The sequence below is a fragment of the Chionomys nivalis genome, chromosome 4, assembly GCF_950005125.1.
Source record: "Chionomys nivalis chromosome 4, mChiNiv1.1, whole genome shotgun sequence".
Taxonomy (NCBI): Eukaryota; Metazoa; Chordata; class Mammalia; order Rodentia; family Cricetidae; genus Chionomys; species Chionomys nivalis.
This window is the reverse complement of record NC_080089.1, coordinates 14,738,476-14,761,373: the sequence shown is the minus strand read 5'-3', so window position 1 is coordinate 14,761,373 and position 22,898 is coordinate 14,738,476. Positions and strand designations below refer to the sequence as shown.

The 22,898-nt window shown below is 44.1% G+C and overlaps 1 protein-coding gene across 1 annotated transcript; it reads right to left on the bottom strand.

Moving 5' to 3' along the window:
* Positions 1-1,843: 1,843 nt before the first annotated feature.
* Positions 1,844-14,178, bottom strand: LOC130872647 (uncharacterized). The gene is given in 7 exon segments (XM_057766815.1): positions 1,844-1,947; positions 5,201-5,251; positions 8,997-10,215; positions 10,217-12,541; positions 12,544-13,613; positions 13,616-14,018; positions 14,020-14,178. Coding segments are annotated over 7 exon segments (5,331 nt in total).
* Positions 14,179-22,898: the final 8,720 nt, after the last annotated feature.

Below are 22,898 nucleotides of genomic sequence, written 5' to 3'. Positions count from 1 at the left end.
ACAACCTGGGGAAGTATATTAAAGTGTCACAGCATGAGGAAGGTTGAAACCACTGGTCAAGGTCCATGTCGGGCTCTGGCCCTCGCTGGTTCTGCAGATAGAATAAGGTGCTCTCACCCTGTCCTTCTCTACAGTTGGGCATCAGAAGGCCCACGGTGCTGTTCAGCCTTCCAGGGTGATGTGGTCCAGGTTTGTCCTCATTCACATGTCTGATATGAACATCAGTGGAAGTCAACAAGATGGACCAGCAGGTAAGAGCAGCTGCTCACAAGTCTGAAGAACTATCAGTCCTCAGAAACACTGGTGGAGGGAGAAGTGACTCCCCAAACTGGGACCCACAGAAAACACACATACACACCTACACAGACACACATACACAGACACACCTACACACACACAGATACCTACACACAGACACCTACACACACACCTACACAAACAGACACACCTACACACACCTACACACAGACACCTACACACACCTACATGTAGACACACCTACACACACCTATACACACACACCTACACACAGAGACACACCTACACACAGACACACCTACACACACCTACACACAGACACACCTACACACAGATACACCTACACACACAACTATACACACACCTACAAACAGACACATACACACAGATCTACACACACAGACACACCTACACACACCTGCACACAGACACTTACACACACCTACATGTAGACACACCTACACACTCCTATACACACACACCTACACACAGACACACCTACACACAGACACACCTACACACATACCTACACACAGACACACCTACACACAGACACACCTACACACAGACACACCTATACACAACTATACACACAAACCTACAAACAGACACATACACACCTACACACACCCATACACACAGACAATACATACACACCTACACATACAGACACACCTACACACACACCTACACACAGACGCATACACACACCTACACAAGAGACACATACACACACACACCTACACCTACAGACACGCACAAAGACACCTACACACACAGACAGACACACATACACAAATGATGAATGCAACAAAAATCACAGGATCCAGGTTTTGTTTATTTCTTTGTTTACTTATTTGAGTGTTGTTTGGTATGATTTTGCTTATATTTACATATACCAGAAGAAAACATTTCAGAAGAGCATATAAATATACCTTACAATTATCATGTATTTATTTTTAACTGTGTATATGATGTGGGTATATGCCTGTGAGTATGCCCCAGAAGATGGAGCTACAGTCTCTTGTGATTTTGTTTGTTTATTTCTAAAGACAGGGTTTCTCTGTGTAAGTTCTTAGACTGTCCTGAATTTTCCCTCTGTAGACCAGGCTTCATGCTGGACTTGAAACCTGAGACCTATGCAACACCACACCTAACAGTGTGTGTGTGGGTTTATGTACGTGTGTTCATTGTGGAGCTTCTATCATGGGTGCTGGGGTTGCAGGATTCCAGGTTGTATTCTCTGAAGAATGAGTTAGTAAGCAGCCAGACAACAGGGAAGACTCCTGCAGGTAGGCCTCTCCACCACCATCACCTCCCACTGTGCTCTGTAACCCACAAGACCCCTGAACCCATCATCCTCCATCCTTGGCCAACCTTCCCGGCAACGTAACAGCCCCTAGAGGCACAGCACCTATGCCAGTTGGAAGAAAAGCAGCTCCTATAGGCACAAGTACCATCTATGCCAGTTGGAAGAACAGTTCCACTCTGCTGCCCACTCCCACCTACCCCATCCTCCTCCCTGTGAACATCCCTCTCCAGCAGCATCTGAAGACGCTATAAGCATAAGCATAACCCACACCAGTCAGAAGAGCAGGAACAGGCAAAACCTATACCAGTCGGAAGAACAGACTCCATAGACAAAGGTAAAGCCCATACCAGCCAGAAGAACTGGATGATACATGGGATCTAGGAACCCAAACAAACATCAACTGAGACACCACACTTGACCAAAGAACCATCCAATCACCAGAACCCTTGACCATTCAGGTCAAAAGACAGTAAAGGAAATAATAAAGGAACCAAGACCGATCCAGTGAAGACATCACAAGAATAAAACTTGTACCTATAATTATTCCAAATTCAGAAGGGTAAATGGCAGTGTAAAAATATATTCAACAACATAAAGAGCAATATGGCACCACCAGAACCTAGTGGTTCTACAGCAGCAAGACCAGACAGCTCAACACAGATGACACAGAAAAAAACAACCTTAAAAATAGCTTTATGAAGATGTTAGAGGCCCTTAAAGAGAAAGTGAAAAGTTTCTTAAAGAAATTGAGAAAAAGACAAACCAAACTTGGAAGAAATCAAAACATCCCTTAAAGAAATCCAAGAACAAACAAGTGAAAGAAAAAATTCAAGACTTGCAAACTAAAATAGAGGCAATGAAGAAAACACGAGGGAATTCTGGAAATGGACACTCTGGGTAAATGAACAGAAACTACAGATGCAAGCATAAACAACAGAATACAAGAGATAAATGAGAGAACCTCTGTAGGGTAAAAGGGTCAGCCAAAGAAAAACACACTGACTCTGAAACCAGAACCATAATCCACAGTTTTACTCTAGAACCAGAGTCAGTGGAAAAACTATGCCACAGCCCTGAAAAATAGAGAAAAAAAAAACAATAACAAACAAACAAACAAAAAAACCCACTAAATAAAAGGGGCTAGTGAAAGAAACACAGTTTGGCCCTGAAAACCAGAGGCAACTCTGCCCCTGACCAACTGAGACAGAAACCAAGCAATCCCTGAGCAGGCAGTTCAACCAATCCCTGAGCAGGAAACTAATCAATCTCTGAGCACTCTGACCTGGAACCCAGAGCCAGTAAAAGAAACACACTGTGGATCTGAGACCTGAGCCAGGGAAAGAAACTGAAATCCCTGAACACGGAACCAAAGAGAAACACCCTGACTCTGAAACAAGAGTCAAAGAAACACACCTTGGCCCCAGAACCAAAACCAGTGAAAGAACTACATCTTACCCCCAAAAATAAAGAAAAAAAAAAAACCTAAAAAAGTGAAAGAAACACAGTTTAGCCCTGCAGCCAGAGCCAACTCTACTCCTGACAAACTAAACTAAGCAGTCCCTGAGCAGGAAAACTAGCCAATAGAATCCCCTCTTCCTGTTCAGTCTGTGACGGTCCTTTCCCACCCTGGCAGAGGCAGCCATTCTCCTGCATTCCTTCCCAAATAAATCTCTTTCTCAAAAGAGTCTTGGGTGAAGCTCTTCATTTGCCAGAGCAGAACAGAAGGACCTTGATAGGATGTTCCCTTATGGGAACAGAGCAGAGCTCAGTTGTAACTGCTCTCTCTGGGAGAAGGACAGGATCACTATATTCTGTGTTTAGACCTCTCCCACTGCACCCCAGCTTCAGGTATCACCTGAATTCCTGACAAATCAGGAAACCTTTTCCTCCAGCCTCCAGAGCTATCCAACTGCAGCTCTGCCCCTCCATAGCCGTCCCATTGTGACTCTAGGTGTAGCCTGGCTTCCCCAAAAGTCAGGATATCTTTCCATCCAGAACTGAGCTGTCCTATTGAGGCTCCAGCTTCCACAACTGTCCTGTAGCAGCTCTACCCTCCAGAGATGACCTATAGTTACTCTACCCTCCAGAGATGACCTACAGTGGCTCTACCCTCCAGAGATGACCTACAGTGGCTCTACCCTCCAGAGATGACCTACAGTGGCTCCACCCTCCAGAGATGACCTACAGTGGCTCTACCCTCCAGAGATGACCTACAGTGGCTCTACCCTCCAGAGATGACCTACAGTGGCTCTACCCTACTGAGATGACCTATAGTTGCTCTATTCTCCAGAGATGACCTATAGTTACTCTACCCTCCAGAGATGACCTACAGTGGCTCTACCCTACTGAGATGACCTATAGTTGCTCTATTCTCCAGAGATGACCTACGTTGGCTCTATCCTACAGAGCTATCCTAGTGTGGCTCTAGGTGTAGCCTGTCTTCCTGAGAAGTCAGGACACCTTTGCAGCCTCCAGAGCCACAACACTAACAATATCAGGTATTGAAGATACAATATAGGAAATAGATTCTTCAGTCAAAGAAAACATTAAATTCTACAAAATATAAGACAAAACAATCAGGAAATCTGGGACACCATGAAAAGACCAAACATAAGAATAATAGGGATAGAAAAGTAGAATTTCAGCTCAAAGGCACAGAAAAGATATTCAAAAAAATCATAGAAGAAAATATTCCCAGCCTAAAGTAGGGCATGCCTATGAAGGTACAAGAAATTTACAGAATACCAAGTACACTGGACCAAAAACAAAATCTCCTTGCCATATAATAATAAAAAACTGTAATACAGAATAAATAATATTAAGAGATGGAAAGGATAAAGGCCAAGTAACATGTAAAGGTAGACCTATTACAATTATACCTGACTTTTCAATGGAGACTCTGAAAGACGGAAGATGCAGGAAAGATGTTTTGCAGACATTAAGAGACCACAGATGCCAGCCCAGATGACTATATCCAGCAAAACTTACAATCACCATAGATGACAAAACAAGATATTCCATGACAAAATGAGATTTAAACAATACTTATCCACAAATCCAGCCTTACAGAAAGTACTAGAAGAAAAACTCCCACCCAAGGAAGTGAGCTGCACCCACAAAAATACAGGCAATACTTAAATGCCATACCTACAAATCCCAAAGAAGGGAAACACACACTATTACTACCACCAAAATAAAAAAAAATTACAGGAATTAACAATCATTAGTCATTAATATCTCTTAATATCAGTGGACTCAAGTTGTCTATAAAAAGACACAGTCTAACAGAATGGATACAAAAAACATTCTTCTGCTGCATCCAAGAAACATACCTCAACTTCAAAATCAGACATTACCTCAGAGTAAGGGATTGGGAAAAATTTTTCCAATCAAATGGATCTAAGAGGCAAGCTCATGTAGCTATCTTAATATCTAACAAAATAGACTTCAAACTAAAATAAATCAAAATAAATGGAGAAGGACAATTTATATTCATCAAATGGAAAATTCATCAAAATGAAGACTGATTTCTAAACATTTATATCACAAATATATGGACATCCACATGTATAAAGCTTAAATTACACATCAAAACCCACACACTAATAGTAGGAGACTTCATCACCCCACTCATGCCAATAGACAGGTCTGCCAGACAGAGATTAACAGATAAGGGAACAAACAGATGTCATGACTCAAATAGACTTAACAGACATCTGGTATGAGACAGTTCTATATTCTGTCAATTATATTTTAAATAAATGCTGATTGGCCTGTAGCCAGACAGGAAGTAGAGGTGGGGCAATGAGAACAGGAGTATTCTGGGAAGAAAGAAGCTATTTCGCAGTCTTGCTCAGACAATGGAAGAAACAAGATGTGACCTACCCTGCTGAAAAAGGTACTGAGCCATGTGGCTAACATATACTAAAATAATGGGTTGGTATATGTTATAAGAGCTAATACATAGCCTAAGCTAATGGGCCAATCAGTTTATAATCTTATGGAGACCTCTGTGTGATTTTCTTTGGGACTTGCTGGCAGTGGGAACTGGGCAGGACAGAAACCCCAACAAAACAGGCCCTCATGTTACAGACATATACAGAAATTCCATCCAAACATAAAAGAATATACCTTATTCTCAGTACCACATGGAATCTTCTCTAAAATTGACCACACACTCTTTCACAAAGCAAATCTCAACATATACAAGAAATTTAGAATAACCTCCTGTGTCTCATTGGATCACAATGGCCTAAAGTTAGAGCACAAAACCAACACAAATGACAGAAAGCCTACAAACTCATAGAAACTAAACAATACTCAGCTGAATCACAATTGGGTCAAGGAAGAAATAAAGAGAGAAATTAAATGCTTTCTAGAATTCAATGAAAATGAATACACAACATACCCAAATTTATGACACACTATGAAAGCAGTGCTAAGAAGAAAGTTCAAAGCACTAAGTGCCTACATAAAGAATTTGGAGAAATCTCACAAACGACTCAACAACACACCTGAAATCTCTAAAACAAAAAGAATCAAGCTCACCCAAGAGGAGGATGTGGCAGGAAATAATCAAACTCCCAGCTGAAATCAATAAAATAGAAACAAAGAGACTACAAGTAACTAAAGTAACAAAGAGTTGGTTCTTTGGGAAAATCAACAAGATAAATAAACCCTTATCCAAACTAACCAAAAGCTAGAGAGAGAACATCCAAATTAACAAAATCAGAAATGGAAAGGGAACCATAACAACAGACACTGAGAAAACCAGGGAATCATTAGGTCATACTACAAAAACCTGTACTCCACAAAATTGGAAAATTTAAAAGAAATGGACAATTTTCTGGATAGGTACCACATACTAAAATTAAATCAAGACCAGATAAACAAGTTAAATAAACCTATAACTGAAAGACCCTCAGAGAGTGTCTTCCCACTGAGGAGACCCTTCCCCAAGGAACAGCGAGACCACCGGTGTGGATGCAATCAGCAAGAGGTTTATTCAGATACACGGGTACCTGGGGCGACAAAGTCTCTCGGGAAGACTTGCACGCCACATGGTTGGGGCAGGGGGTTTTTATAGGGTTGGGGAGCAAAAAGCGCGGCTACAGAAGCGAGATGCCTGGTTACGGGGTTCTGATTGGGTCATTCAAATTTGGCAAGGCTTAGGCTGAGTTTGAGCTGAGGACAAGTTCCCCATTTCATGGAAATCAGATAAGTCGCTGAGTTGGCACAGTCTAGGGACCCGGGTGCTTTCTGTTCCTCCTGGGACCAGATTGCCTGCTTTAGAATTGACCTTTTTCAGCCCTTCTGCTACTATGAGGTACTGGCCTTGCAAGTGGCGTTACAAATGCTAGCAGTTTGGGTGATGAACCCCGGGTGAGGGTCTTTCATTCCCCCATTTTCTTAAAGGGAATCGAATGGAATCTTCCATTCGACTTCAGACGGCTTCCTCCTGGTCAAACTGTCCCATCTTATGATATCACTGATATTGCTGGGTTAGTATGAATGCCTGAATGACCGATAGTCGGTCCTTCATAAATTGTATCAGCCGGTTAAGAATGCAAGGGCCAAAGAGTAAAATGAGAAGGATGATTATTAGGGGCCCCATGAGGGAGGAAATCAAGGTACAAACCAAGGGGACTTGTTGAACCATCCCTCAAACCAGCCCTGATCAGACTCAAACAATTTCTGCCTTTGCCTGAGCCTTTCCCTAAGTTTGGCCATGTTATCTCTGACAAGTCCCGTGTGATCAGCATAAAAGCAGCATTCCTCCTTTAATGCAGCACATAACCCCCCCTCCTGTAAGAACAGGATGTCCAGACCCCTCCGGTTCTGGAGCACTACTTCTGACAGGGAGGAGAGTGATTGTTCTAGGGCACTGATGGATTCCTCTAATGCCTGGAGGTCAGTATGCATTGCTTGCTGTAGCTGCCTAAACTGGGAAGTTTCTATTAGTGCCGTGGTCCCAGTTCTGACCCCTGCAGCTATCCCTCCTATGGTCATTCCCCCCATAAGCAGGGCCAATGTCAGTGAGATTGGTTCCCGTCTAGGTCTGGACAGCCCCTCGAAGTGACTATAAATGTATTCAGGCTCATGGTATGTAACCTTGGGCCAGAGTTCGATTAATACACAATAGTCGGAGCTGCTATTTAGGACCAAGGCAGACATGCAGGGTGTTAGTCCTGTATTACAGGCCCAATATGTTCCGTTGGGAGGAACTAGATAATAAGAGCCAGGGAAAATTTCATCCGTGTGGTTACAGAGCATGGCATGAGTTGAGGGGACCTTTCCAATGCACCTTCCTCGGCCCGAGACCTCGGACAGGGTCAGTTTGTGTTGAGTGCCCAAGGTGTTACAGCTATTTGGGGCACTCGTGTGGTTAGTATAGTTTCCTTGGATAGCCATTCCTTCATAATAGGGGGGTCTTGAAACCAGACATAACCAACAGTCCTGAGTCTTATCGGGGTTGGTAAAATTGAGTGTTAGGTAGGCGCCCTGTATCAGGTTAAGCAGTCTATCCCCTGTTCCTGGGTATTTGGTATGCGGCGCTGGCATAGGACTCGTAGGACTGGGAGCAGGTGAGGGGTCCTGGGTTGTGCTGAGGCCGGTTTGGGGTATCAGAGGGGGCCTAGGGGCTGCTGCCGGTTGAGAGGGGGGCCTATGGTCTGAGATAACTGGGTTTGGGCCTACGGCGCGGCTCAGCCGCTCGGCCCTAAGTTTAATCTTGAAAGTGACCCCTCTATCTGTAGAGGCCAGATACCATCGGAAGCCCCAGGTGTACCCTCTCTGCCATCCAGAGGCCTTTTTACCTTGTTCTGTGAATGAAATGTTGAGGGGTAAACAGTATCCAGTGGAGCAATTGAAGTTTCCAGGCTTTCCCATACAAGTCCGCCCATTGTTTGGGGGTCTCCTCCACCCTCGTTTTACCCGGATTTTGTCCCAAGAGGACGATGGATTCCAATATGCATCACCCGTGGTTTCGCAGCCCCAGGCAGCACAGAAATAATTATCATAGCCCCCGCAGTGATAAGCAGTGGTAGGGTTTCTCCCATCTTTGGGACAGACATAAAAATCATTGGTGGCTAGTTCACATCTCTTCTCGGAGGTAGCACAGCCTATGGGAATGGGAGTATAAGCATAAACCTTTCCGCTTACAGTAGGCATTTCTTTTGTTAGGTTGCTGGCCTCCTGGGTCACTATGTCCCAATTATTTAATCCAGTGGCCAGTTGGCAAAAATCAGGGGTAAGGGTAGGCCACCAAGTATTAAGGGCATGGTTGCCCTGAGTTTCCCATATTATTTCTCTGCTCTGGGACTGGATCTGCCAGGTTAGGGAATATATCTGGTGTGGGCTTCCCTCTCCGGCCGTCATTTCTAACCCCAGCAGGATATATAGAAGTAGGACTAAGCCTAAGCCTCCCCCCGCGTAAGTCTTAGCTTTAGTGGGTTTTGGGTACGCTGGACTCTCCATGGCTGCTCTTTCTCAACCGGGTGTGCTGCCTTGACGTGGGAAGCGTGGACCCAGGAGGCAATTCCGTCCACCTTGATCGATGTCGGAGTGGTCAGCAGAACAGTGTAAGGCCCCTTCCACCGAGGTTCCAAGTTCTTAGTCTGATGCCTGCGGACCCAAACGACGTCTCCTACTTGAAAGGGATGGGGAACTACCGGTTTGTTCAGTTGTTCTCGATAGGCTGCGGCCAGGGGCTTCCAGACTTCTCTCTGGACCAGCTGGAGTGCCTGTAAGTGAGCTTCCAGAGAGGGGCTATTAGCATAATCAGAAATATTCGAGTCAAAGAAGTTTATGAAAGGAGGTGGGGCTCCATACATGATCTCAAAGGGTGTGAGTCCATGGGGGCCCGGGGTGTTCAGGGCCCGATATAGGGCTAGGGGGAGTAGGAGCACCCAGTCTCTTGAGCCAGTTGCAAGCGTTAATTTAGATAAAGTCTCCTTAATGGTTCTGTTCATGCGTTCTACCTGTCCTGAGCTTTGGGGTCGGTAAGCACAATGTAATTTCCAATCAATCCCTAATAGCCTGGCCACCAACTGACTTACCTGAGAGACGAAGGCTGGCCCGTTGTCAGTGCCCAATACCTGGGGCATCCCATATCTAGGGAAGATCTCTTCCAAAAGTTTCTTAGTCACTACTTTAGCTGTTTCATGTTTGGTGGGGAAAGCCTCAACCCAACCCGAAAAAGTGTCTATGAACACCAACAGATATTTATATCCATATAGTCCAGGTTTCACCTCAGTAAAGTCAATTTCCCAGTGGGTGCCAGGTCGGTGCCCTCTTACCCGGACCCCTGGTCCTATTTTCGTCCTCCCTGCATTCACCTGGGCGCAGGCCTTACATTGTTCAGCCACAGTCTGTAAAATGACATCTCTTCCCAACAGATAGTGGATGCCTTCTTCCCGGTCCAGGAGAGTTTTCATCTTTTTGGGGCTAAGATGGGTCAGCTTATGCAGGTAGTTAATCAGCTCATAAGTCTGTTTCATAGGCAGGACAGGCTTGCCTTGATATGTCCAATCTCCCTGGTCGGCCCGGTATGTAGCCCCCATTTTCTTAAGGAGGTCAATGTCCTCTTCACTGTATGGGCGTCCTTTGGGGAGTTGTTTCCCAGTGGTGAGGGGAAGCGCCTGACAAGGCCACCTCGCGTGCTGTCATATCAGCCAGTCGGTTGCCCCGTGCCTGTGGGCTATTCCCTTTTTGATGCCCCGGGCAATGGATGATGCTCAGTTTTTGGGGCAGGAACAGAGCTTTTAGTAGCTCTAGGATTTCAGGTTTGTTCTTAATGTCTTTGCCTTCTGAAGTCAGCAGCCCTCTCCTCCGGTAAATTTCCCCATGGATATGGGCTGTGGCAAAAGCATACCGGCTGTCGGTATAGACATTAAGCTTTTTATCTTTTGCCAGCTTGAGAGCCTGTGTCAGGGCAATAAGCTCAGCCCGTTGGGCCGAGGTGCCACCCGGCAATGCACTTGCCCAGATTACCTGAGTTTCTGAGGTAACCGCAGCTCCCGCGTTGCGCTCACCGTTCAGCAGGTAACTACTTCCATCGGTGTACCAGGTGTGGTCTGCATCTGGAAGGGGCTGATCAGTCAAGTCTCTCCGAGTCCCATGCATTTCCGCTAGGATCTGTTGGCAGTCGTGCTGATCGGGCTCCTCCGGCAGGGGTAGCAGGGTGGCCGGATTAATGGCAACCACCGGCCCAAATTGGACTCGGTCCGTGTCCAACAGCAAGGATTGATAATGCGTCATGCGGACATTAGAGAGCCATCTGTCCGGGGGCTGTCTGACTAGTGCCTCAACAGCATGGGGCGCTAGAATAGTCAGAGGCTGTCCCAAAGTCAGCTTGCCAGCGTCCTTTATGAGAACGGCTATAGCTGCCACCATCCTCAAGCAAGGGGGCCAGCCGGTGGCCACTGGGTCTAACTTCTTAGACAGGTAGGCTACCGGGCGTTTCCATGGCCCCAGTCTCTGTGTCAGGACCCCTTTGGCATATCCTTGTTTTTCATCAATGAACAGTTCGAAAGGCTTTGTGATGTCAGGCAAGCTTAGAGCCGGGGAGGATAGGAGGGCCCTCTTAATATTTTCAAAAGCCTGTTGATGTTCATCTGTCCATGTGAAGGGGACCCCCTGTTTGGTGAGGGGGTATAGGGGGGCTGCCATCTCTGCGAATCCTGGTATCCATAAGCGGCAAAACCCAGCTGTCCCCAGGAATTCCCGCAACTGACGATGGCTTCGGGGTGGGGGTATATTGGCCACAGTCTTTTTCCGCGCCTCGGTGAGCCAGTGCTGCCCCCCTTTTAATATATATCCCCAATAAGTCACCTCAGTCTGGCATAGTTGGGCCTTTTTTGCAGATGCTCGATAGCCCAGCCGCCCCAGAGTCTGTAACAGGGCCCCCGTACCTTGTCGGCAGTCATGTTCGGTGGGGGCTGCCAGTAGGAGGTCATCCACATATTGGAGCAAGATTAGTGACGGATGCTGAACTCTGAAGTCCGCGAGGTCTCGGTGCAAGGCCTCATCAAAGAGGGTGGGACTGTTCTTGAAGCCCTGTGGGAGTCTGGTCCAAGTTAATTGGCCTGAAATCCCCAGTTCAGGGTTCTTCCATTCAAAGGCAAAAAGAGGTTGACTCTTGGAGTGCAACCTGAGACAGAAGAAGGCGTCCTTCAAATCTAGCACTGTATACCAAGTATGAGACGGTGACACAGTGCTCAGTAAATTATATGGATTGGGGACCATTGGATGTATGTCCTCAACCCTTTTATTGACTTCCCTGAGGTCTTGTACTGGCCTATAGTCCCCGGTTCCAGGTTTCTTCACCGGGAGAAGGGGGGTATTCCAAGGAGACCGGCAGGGGATTAAAACACCTTGGTCTAACAATCTCTTTATATGGGGCCTTATCCCTTGGTAGGCTTCATTTGACATGGGGTATTGTTTAATTGAAACTGGGGTCGCTGTGGCCTTTAGATCTATGACCAAGGGGGGCTGCTGTAAAGCGAGCCCCATACCTCCTGTCTCTGCCCATGCCAAGGGGTACTTCTCAAGCCAAGTGTCCAAGTCTGTGGGCCCCTGAGTCTCATGGTCATGTTCATACAGTCGATTTTCTTCTTCCAATTGTAAGGTTAATACCTGTAGGGGGCCCCCGTTTGGCCCTGCCACATGAATTTTCTTCCCTTCAAAATGAATTTGGGCCTTTAATTTGGTGAGTAAATCTCGCCCCAGCAATGGATATGGGCAGTCTGGAACGTGCAGGAAGGAGTGGGTTACTTTACCAGTCGCCAGCTGCACCTTGCGTTCGGTGGTCCAATGATATCGCTTCCCACCCGTGGCACCTTGTACCCAGGCAGTTCGCTCACTGAGTGGTCCTGCAGACTGGGTGAGGACTGAATGCTGGGCTCCCGTATCGACTAGGAAGGTGACTGGTTGCCCCCCAACATTGAGTGTTACCCGGGGCTCGGGGGGGGGGGCTCCTGGCCCTGACTTCCCTAGTCGTCATCTAGGGAAAGGAGCGAGACCTGTGGCTTGGGGCCCCTAGATCTGTGAGGATTCTTGGGACATTCTCTCGCCCAATGTCCCCTCTCTTTGCAGTAAGCACACTGATCTCTATCGACCCGGGGTCCCTTTCTTTCGTCTCTCTCCTGTCTGTCCTGTCTCTGTCCTGATACTACGGTGGCCAGCAACCGACTGAATTCCTGGTTTCTTTTTCGTTCCCTCTTGTTATCCCTTTCTTCCGCCTCCTTTCTAAGCCTTTCATCCCTCTTCTCTGTTTCCTTCTTGAGTCTCTCGTCCCTCTCTTCCTGAGTCTCCCTCTTATTGAAAATCCGTTCCGCTTCCTTAAGCAAGTCCTGAATTGTCTGCTCCTTGAGATTATCTAACCTTTCAAGTTTCTTTCTAATATCTGGTGCTGACTGCCAGATGAAGGACATGGCCAGGTTACATCCTGGATCCTCGGGGTCATAAGGAGTATATATGCGGTAGGCTTCCTTAAGATGCTCTAGGAAAGCTGAGGGAGTCTCTTCTGGTCCCTGTATTACCTGTTTCACCTGTGCCAGATTGGTGGGGCGTCTGGCAGCCCCATGGAGACCCGCTATGAGCAACTGGCGGTAGAGAGGTAGGTGGGTCCTACCTTCAGGGGTGTGGAAGTCCCAGTTGGGTCGTTCCAAGGGGAACGCAGCCTCAATCTCATTGGGTAACTGCGTAGGGCGACTGTTTTCGCCCGGCACATTTTTCCGAGCCTCCAAGAACACCCTCTGCTTTTCTTCAGAGGTCAGCAGCGCTTGCAGCAGCTGCTGACAGTCGTCCCAGGTGGGTTGATGAGTGACTAGGATGGATTCAATCAAAGAGGTTAGCATAGAGGGATCCTTAGAAAAGGGAGGATTGTTATGCTTCCAGTTATATAGATCGGAGGCTGAAAATGGCCAGTATTGCTGCTGACCGCCCGGTCCAGTTCGCAGGGGCAAAGCATATGAGGTGGAGTCGGGCGGGGGCTCCCGGCAATCCCGGAGGCACGCAGCCATGGGTGATGGGGCTGGTTCCTCTGGAGCGGGGCCTCCGGGGCTGCTTCAGCAGCCTCAGGGGGGGTCCCGCATCCTGGTATGGCGGGGGTCCTCGGTGAGGAGGTCCATCAAAAGATCCTCTCCTGGCGGGAGGACTTTGGGCTTCTGCTTGAGTCCTTTTCCTGCGGAGACTTGGTGGAAGGCTTGGTGAGAGCTGGGTATAGGGAGGATCGGGCTGGGGTTGGGAGAAGGGGGGATGAGAGAGCAGGGGCTGACGGAGTCAAAGGAGGGGGAGCCTTTGGGGTGACAAAAGGCTTGACCCATGGCGGGGGGTTGTATGCTAGGGCCTCCCAGGTAACGATGTAAGCCCCCTGGTCAGGATGCCCGTGAGGGCCTGGGTCCATCACCTTTCTCTTGACCTGTTAAATAATAGAAAGATTAAAAGTTCCGTCCCGGGGCCACCCTACATTGAAGGTTGGCCATTCAGACGAACAAAAAATGACCCATTTTTTTTTGGACCTCCAGCGATTGATTGGCCGCGGTGTCCTGTACGTCCCACCAATGCTGCAAGGTGAGGCTTAGGGGAGTTGTAACAGATTGACCCATTATCTCATAAATTGCAGTTGTTGACAATAAACAAAAAAACAACACAGACAAAACAATTACAAATAGCTTCGCAGCGCGGCTCCGGCGTAAAACCGAAAGCAAAAACTCAGACAGAGACTGAGTCGAGGGTCCGGATCCCTCGTCTCCAACCAGGACAACGTACCCCTCGGACATGGGTGGGGCCCCGAATAGTCCGACTCTGGACGTTGTTTCAGACAGATGAGCACCGAAAAATCGGGCTCCAGACACCCTTGGAACGTCTTCCAGGGCTGCGAGGGGGAAGTGCGAGCTCGTCAGCTCCTTCCGGGCTCGCCAAATACAAATGCACTCAGCTGAATGCTACAAATTCAAAAATCGCAGTGCAGACACACAGACAACATTAAGACAAACGCTGGCCAGCTTACCTCCCAATAGTGGATCGGTGGTCCCTGGGCAGGGGTCTCCAACTTCCCGGCCAATGCACCACTGAAAGACCCTCAGAGAGTGTCTTCCCGCTGAGGAGACCCTTCCCCAAGGAACAGCGAGACCACCGGTGTGGATGCAATCAGCAAGAGGTTTATTCAGATACACGGGTACCCGGGGCGACAAAGTCTCTCGGGAAGACTTGCGCGCCACATGGTTGGGGCAGGGGGTTTTTATAGGGTTGGGGAGCAAAAAGCGCGGCTACAGAAGCGAGATGCCTGGTTATGGGGTTCTGATTGGGTCATTCAAATGTGGCAAGGCTTAGGCTGAGTTTGAGCTGAGGACAAGTTCCCCATTTCATGGAAATCAGATAAGTCGCTGAGTTGGCACAGTCTAGGGACCCGGGGTGCTTTCTGTTCCTCCTGGGACCAGATGTTCGACCACAGATATCCTGTTTTGGCGGGCTTGCCTGCTTTAGAATTGACCTTTTTCAGCCCTTCTGCTACTATGAGGTACTGGCTTTGCAAGTGGCGTTACAAATGCTAGCAGTTTGGGTGATGAACCCGGGGTGAGGGTCTTTCAATAACCACTAATGAAATATAGTAAGTCATCAAAAGTCTCCCAACTAAAATGTCCAGGACAAGATGGTTTGAAATTGAAAGAACAGATAATACTAATAATCCTCAAAGTTTTCCACATGATAGAAACAGAAGGAACAGTGCCAAACTCATTTTATGAAGCTACAGTTACCCTAATACCAAAACCACACAAAGATACAACAAAGAAAGGGAATTATGTACCAATCTTAATCATGGACATTGATGCAATAATACTCAATAAAATACTGTCAAAATGAATCCAAAAGCACTAAAAAAATCCACTGCAGGGGCTGAGAGATGGCTCAGAGGTTAAGAGCACTGGCTACTCTTCCAGACATCCTGAGTTCAATTCCCAGCAACCACATGGTGGCTCACAACCATCTGTAATGAGATCCGGTGCCCTCTTCCTGACTGTAGGCATAAGCAGACAGAATACTGTATAAATAAATAAATAAAATGGTAAAAAAAAAAATCCACTGTGGTCAGATATGTTTCATCCCAGAAATGCAGGATTGATTCAACACATGAAATTCTGTCAATTTAATCCACCATATAATCAAACTGAAAGAAAAAAACATCACATAATCATCTCATTAGATGCTGGAAAAAGCCTTTGACAAAATCCAATGCCCATTCATAATAAAAGTCTTGGGAGGTCAGGGATATAAAAATATACTTAAACATAATAAAAGCAGTATACAGCAAGGTGCCAGCCAACATCAAATTAAATGAAGAGAAGCTCAAAGTGATTCCACTAAAATCAGGAACAAGGCAAGTGTGTCTACTCTCATCATATCAGTTCAATATAGTACTAGAAGTTCCAGCTAGAGAAATAAAACAAGAAAAAGAGAGCAAGGCAATACAGATTAGAAAGAAAAAGTCAACTTTCACTATTGGCAGATGTTATGACAGTATTTCTAAGTGACTTTATGTATACAAAAATTCTACCGGGGAATTTCAACAGCTGATAAAATCCTTTGATAATGTGGTTGGATACAAGATTAACTAAAGAAAATCAGTAACCCTCCTATAAGAAATAATAAACAGGCTGAGAAAGAAATAAGAGAAACAACATCCTTTACAGTAGCCATAAATAATATGAAATGTCTTGGGGTAACTTTATTCAATCAAGCGAAAGACCTGTATGACAAGAACTTTAAGACTTTGAAGAAAAAAGTTGAAGAAAATGTCAGAAAATGGAATGATCTCCCATGCTTTTGGATATGTAGGATTTGCATAGTAAAAATGGCAATCTTACCAAAAGCAATCTACAGATTCCATGCAATTCCCATTGAAATACCAACACAATTACTCACAGACTTCGGAAGAACAATACTAAACTTGAATATGAAAAAACAAAAAACCCATGATAGCTAAAACAATCATGTGCAATAAAGGAATTTCTGAGGCATCACCGTCCCCGATTTCTACTTTAAGCTTTACTACATAACTGAGTAATAAAGAAAATTGGCATTGGCATAAAAACAGACATGTGATCAATGGAATCCAATCAAAGACGCTGACATATTCACACATGTACAAACACCTGATTTTTGATAAAGAAGCCAAAAATGTACAATGGAAAAAAGAAAGCATCTTCAACAAATGGTGCTGACATTACTGGTGTCAACATGTAGAAGAATGCAAATAGATCAATATCTACCACATTGAACAAAACTCAAGTCCAAATAGAGAAAAGACCTCAATATAGATCAGGTTACACAGACCTGATACAAGAGAAAGTAGGAAATAGCTTTAACACATTGCACTTCCTGAATATAACACCAGCAGTATAGACACTGATAATGACAATCAATGGGAACTCTTGAAACTGAAAAACTTCTGTAAGGCGAAGGACACTGTCAATAAACAAAACGGCACCGTATAGTTTGGGAAATGAGCTTTACCAACCCCACATCTGACAGAGGACTGATCTCCAAAGTATATAAAGAAATCAAGAAGCTAGACATCAAAATACCAAATAATCCAATTAAAAATGGGGTACAGTTTTAAAAAGAGAATTCTCAACAGAAGAATCTTGAATGACCAAGATACACTAAAAGAACTGTTCAAGATTATAGCTCTGAGGAAATGAAAATCAAAGTGACTCTGAGATACCATCTTACACCTGTCAGATGGCCAAGAAAAAAGGTTATTGACAGTCTATATTGGAGAGGATGTGGAGTAAGGGGAACACTCCACTGCTGGTGGGAGTGCAAACTTGTACAGCCATGTTGGTAATCAGTATGGCATTTTTTTTAGAAAATGGGGAATCAATCTACCTCAAGACCCAGTGATACTGCTCTTGGGTATATATCCAAAGAATGCTCAATCATACCACAAGGACACTTGCTCAACTATGTTCATAACAGTATTATCTATAATACCCAGAACCTGGAATCAACCTAGATGTGCTTCAACTGAAGAATGGATAAAGAAAATGTGGGACATTTACACAATGGAGAGCTACTCATCAGAAAAAAAAAATGACATCATGAAATTTGCAGAGAAATGGATGGAACTAGAAAAAAAGAGTCCAGAGTGCAGTAACTCAGACTGAGAAAGACCAAAATGGTATGTACTCATAAGTGCATATGAGATATAAAGCAGAGGATAACCAAGTAACAATCCACAGGCCAAGGGTAGTTAGGAAAGAAGGAGAACCCTAAGAGGGATGCATTGGTCACCCTGGGAAGGGGAAATAGATGAGATATCAATGGAAACTGGGGGTACATGCGGGGGGTAGAAGAGAAGGGATTGAGGATAAAAGTTTGAAGAATCAGGATGGCTGAGTTAGGGGAGGGACGGAGAGGGAAAGCAATGAAAGAGGTATATTGATAGAGGGGGCCATTATGGGGTTAGGCAGAAAACTGGTACCAGGGAAACTTCTAGGAATCCACAAGGATGACTCCAGTTAAGACTCCTAGCAATAGTGGAGAGGGGGTCTGAACTGCCCTTCCCTTGTAATGATATTGGTGACTATGCTAATTATCATCATAGAACATTCATCCAGTAACTGATGAAAGCAGATGCAGAGATCCACAGCTAAGTACTGGGTTGGGCTCCAGGAGTCCAGTTGAAGAGAGGGAGGCCGGGTTATATGAAGAAGAGGGGTCAAGATAATGATGGAGAAACCCACAGATACTGCTGACCCAAGCTCTTGGGAGCTCACAAACTTTAGACCAAGAGCTAGTGAGCCTGCATGGGACCAACCTAGACTTTGTGCATGTGGGTGACAGTTGTGTAGCTTGGTTTCTTTGTACAGCCCCTAGGAGGTGGACCAGGACTTGTCCCTGGTACATGAGCTGGCTTTTGGAACCATTCCCTCTGATGGGATGCCATGCTCAGCCTTGATGCAGGGGAGTGGATCCTGGTCCTGCCTCAACTTCATATGCCATGCCATGGGGGCTTTACCCTTTCTAAATGGAGATGGAAGAGGAGTGGATGGGGGTCAGACAGAGAGGAGATTGTGGGGGAGAGGAGAGCAGGAAGGGGAAACTGTGCTTGGTAGGTGAAATAAATTTAAAAACTTAATTTAAAAAGTGAGTCAGCAACCACTACAAAAGTTTTAGTTAGTAAATGTTCTTAAATACTGTGCAGATATCCAGCCCCAAACTTCAAGTTTCAAAACATGCTCCAATATTTCAGTTCATTGCTTTACATACATGTATTAAGGTAAAAGTTGATTAAAGAACTGTCATTACAAATTATCCCTGAGCTACAACTGGCTCAAAAATTAAAAAGTTCAGATGGACAGTGATGTTCAGGGTCTGTGAGGTGGGCCAGGATCGAGGATAGCCCTGGGAGTAACTCCTGGGCTCACTCAGGGAATGTGGCACGATCTCAAGGAAGATGTGGTGACTGACTCAAGGCCCCCATGGAAAATGGAAATGAATCCAACGTAGACCTCAAAATCAACCAACAGTGGTCCAAATCACTACAGCATGAATAATAAAAACCCAGAGAGGGGAACTGAAAACACGATTAAGAAACCAACCAAACCACTAGAGAAGTCTTATACCAAGGCTGGGTGACTGCAAACTAAACAGACTGAAACTCTCTCCTCCCATTTTACATTTCCTCCAGTGCAGGGATTAAAGGTTTATGTCTCATTAGTGCTAGGATTAAAGGTTTATGACTCATTTGTGCTGGGACTAAAGGTTTATGTCTCATTAGTGCTGGGATTAAAGGTTTATGACTCATTAGTGCAGGGAATAAAGATTTGAGGCACCACCACCTGGATTTGTTTCTGCATAGTCCTTGTGGAGCCCAGGATGGCCTTGAACTCAAAGAGCTCCACCTGTCTCTGTCTCCCAAATCCAGAGATTAAAGGTGTGTGCCACCAAGCCCTAATCTCTAGTGGTTTAGCTTTGCCCTTCTGATCTTTAAGCAAGCTTTATTCATTAAAACATAAAAATATCACTACATTTTCTTTTTTTGTCTAAAATAAAAAAGAAGGCTATAACTAATATATGAAAACTATATACAATAAGTTCAATAACTATTTACAATATATACAGGCAATGAGTATGTCAACAATGTCTAGCCCATTTGCATTTAACAAATTCAAAGAAATTACTCCATATCTAGAGTATCTTGGTGGTAATAGTTCTTGTAGTTAATTTACTTTCTATCATAACTTTCTTTCTGCATCTGTTAAATAAGGGAAACTATAAATATCAACTCCAGTGTTCAACTCCCTCAGAGAACCAAAAAGGACGTAACATTAAGCAGGAAGTGCAAACAAGTGACTTCCATAAAATGTGAGGAATGACAGAAATAGCTGGCTGGCTGGACAGTCACCCAAAGTTCCTCTGCAACATTGGGACATCTCCATCTTCAGTCTACAGGCCTAACATATCCAATAGATCTTTCTTTGATGCAGGACATTCTGAAGCACTGTCCCTCTTTGTCTTGGAAATGATTGGCAGTCACTTTCTTTTGTGTACTCTTTGTTCAATTAGGACGGTATACTATCAACAGCCAAGACAAGGAGGTTTTCTTGTGCAGTGGCTTACTTTAGCTACAAAAAAACAAACAAACAAACAAACAAAAAACCCAAAAAACCCTCTATGTTGTGTTTCTTTGAAACCCATTATCTTCTTGAATAGACCAGTACTACATCCCAGGAGTAGGCATGTCTCATTTTGAAAAAATAGAAGGACCTAGGGCATTAAAACATCTTAAATGCCATATTCTGTAGATCTCTGAAATGTTTGACGATGACATGCTGATCTAAAATGTATCTTTTTTTTTTAACCTTGAAAACACACCTAAAGTGACTACAAGTTCAATTATACTAGGTTATTTACTACTAACCTGTATTTCCTTATTATTCTAAAAAGTTGGTAATAATAATCTTCAAGGACTAGAAATTTGCATTACAGTATTAAATGAGTTATATAGGTACAATACCTTGAATGAGAGTATTAATAGATGTATAGTATGTTTTTAAAAATTAATCTCAATATACAAAATTTGTATATAATATTACAAAAATCCAATCCAGTGTCAAACATTTAAAACTAGTAGTTGCTTTTTAAAAGTAGATTCAATAATCTACCTTTTCATATTATCATATCTATATTATCCCTTTTTTCTTTCAGAGTAGATTCAAAAATCTACTCTTTTATCCTATCATATCTATATCCTCCATTTTCTTTATAAAATAAGAACCTTGAATATATTCTTTGTGTTACAAGGGGAACTGCTTTTTTGTCCTGGCCACCTGGCTAGCTTATACCCAAAATAACCACACAGAAACTGTATTAATTAAAATTCTGCTTGGTCCATTAGCTCTACCTTCTTCTTGCTAACTCTTACATCTCAGTTTAATGAATTTCTATTAATCTATGGCAGTGGCTTACCAGGAACGATTCAGCATGTCTGTTTCTGGGGGCTCCATGGTGTCTCTCCCCTTCCTTCTCTCAGCTTTCAGTTTTGTCTTCCCCACTTACCTAAGTTCTGCCCTATTAACAGGACAAGGCAGTTTCTTTATTTATTAATGCTACTCACAGCACACAGAGGGGAATCCCACGTCACTTTTGTTTAGCCTTTTTTTGGCAATTATCCATTACAACTTGCAACCAAGATCCTAAACAATTACACACATCCATAATCAATTTAACAAACAAAAATCACCCATCTCGCACTTGGAAATGTGGGTGTTGTAATCTTGAATTTACTTCCTGCTCTCTGTGGATAACTGTATCTTTAGGAAATCCTTAAAAAGAAAACTTTGAGTTAATTGTCAAGTCCTGGTTGAGGTAGCTGTTGCACTTTTTTCTAGTCTCTGTGTAATGGCAGTGTGCTGGACTCATTTCAAGTCTGGGCTAGGGTAGTCTGTTAGGCTGGATCATCTCAGCTAGCCACCTTGAAATTTTTCTGTGCAGTTTGTAGTCCAAAGTCAATCACTAGGTGGTGTTTTCAGGTTAGTGGTCTTATCATAGCTCTGGAGGAGTCGTTGTTGTGAGCCCCATCGTCCTTATGGAGACTTCAAAGATTGGTATTACAGGTGCTCATGGTTCACTGTAGAGAACTCAAAGAGATTCAAATCTGAAATGATGTATAAAAAGGTAGATTAAACCTTTTCCTAGAATTAGTTAGTACTCTATATGGCCATTAATATCACAATAAAAGGTTTGATATATGAATATTATATATACAGATTATCCCTCTGCATTAAAATTCCTGTAGGGGAATGTTGGAGGGTTATATGACCAGAATGCAGTTAAGATTCACATCCACACAATCTACTGTGTCTTCTGTAATTTCTCTTCCATTAAAGTCAAATTCTTTCTTGCTTCAGCTGGTCATTCCCTGAGACTATCTAAATCCTTGTCACCATCTAAGGTTTTGTTTAAATTAATCAGTTGGCTAGGTTTTATGCCAACAATTGGTTATACCATAGCTAAGAAACATCTCCTAGCAATCTTTGGAAGTCAATAAGAGTCTGCAATCGATCTCTCCTAATTTTGGATTCTCATTTTCTGTAATCCAATTTTATAACCTACATAATTAATAAAATCTCTTCCTTGTATTTTTAAAGAGCAATTTGAAATCACTAGCAAGGCAAAATTTTCTTTACTTCTTCAAACAGTCTTTCTAAAGTATCAACATTCGATTCAGATAGCAAAATGTCAACCATGTAATGGTAAACTATAGATTCAGGAAATTGCTTATGCATTATTTCCAATACCTGACTTATAAAAATATTGACACAGGGTGGGGCTATTTAACATTCCTTATTAAATAATCTTCCATTGATATCATTTAGCTGGCTGAGAATTATCTGTAAGCACCGTGAAGGCAATTTTTTCTGTCTTTTTCTTGTAAAGGTATAGTGAAGAAACAATCATTTAAATTGATAAGAGGCCATCCTTCAGCATAGAGAAGGCAAAGGAATGCCAGACTGTAGGGAGCCCAGTGATTGAATCCCCATATTAACAGCTCTTAAATCTGTTGCCATATCAATTTTCCAGATTTATCTTTTAACAAAAAATACAGAGGCATTTCCAAGGTTGCTTGATTCTTTAATACATTGAGCAACTAGTTGCTCCTGTGCCAGCTGTTCTAAAGCCTGCAGTTTCTTTATTGTTAAAGGCCATTGCTTAACCCACCCAGGTTAGTCTGTCACCCATTTTAAAGGTAGGGATATTGGTGCCTTTGAAATATCAGCAGCTGATGTGCCCTGTTATTGTACAACCTGAATGGTTCATG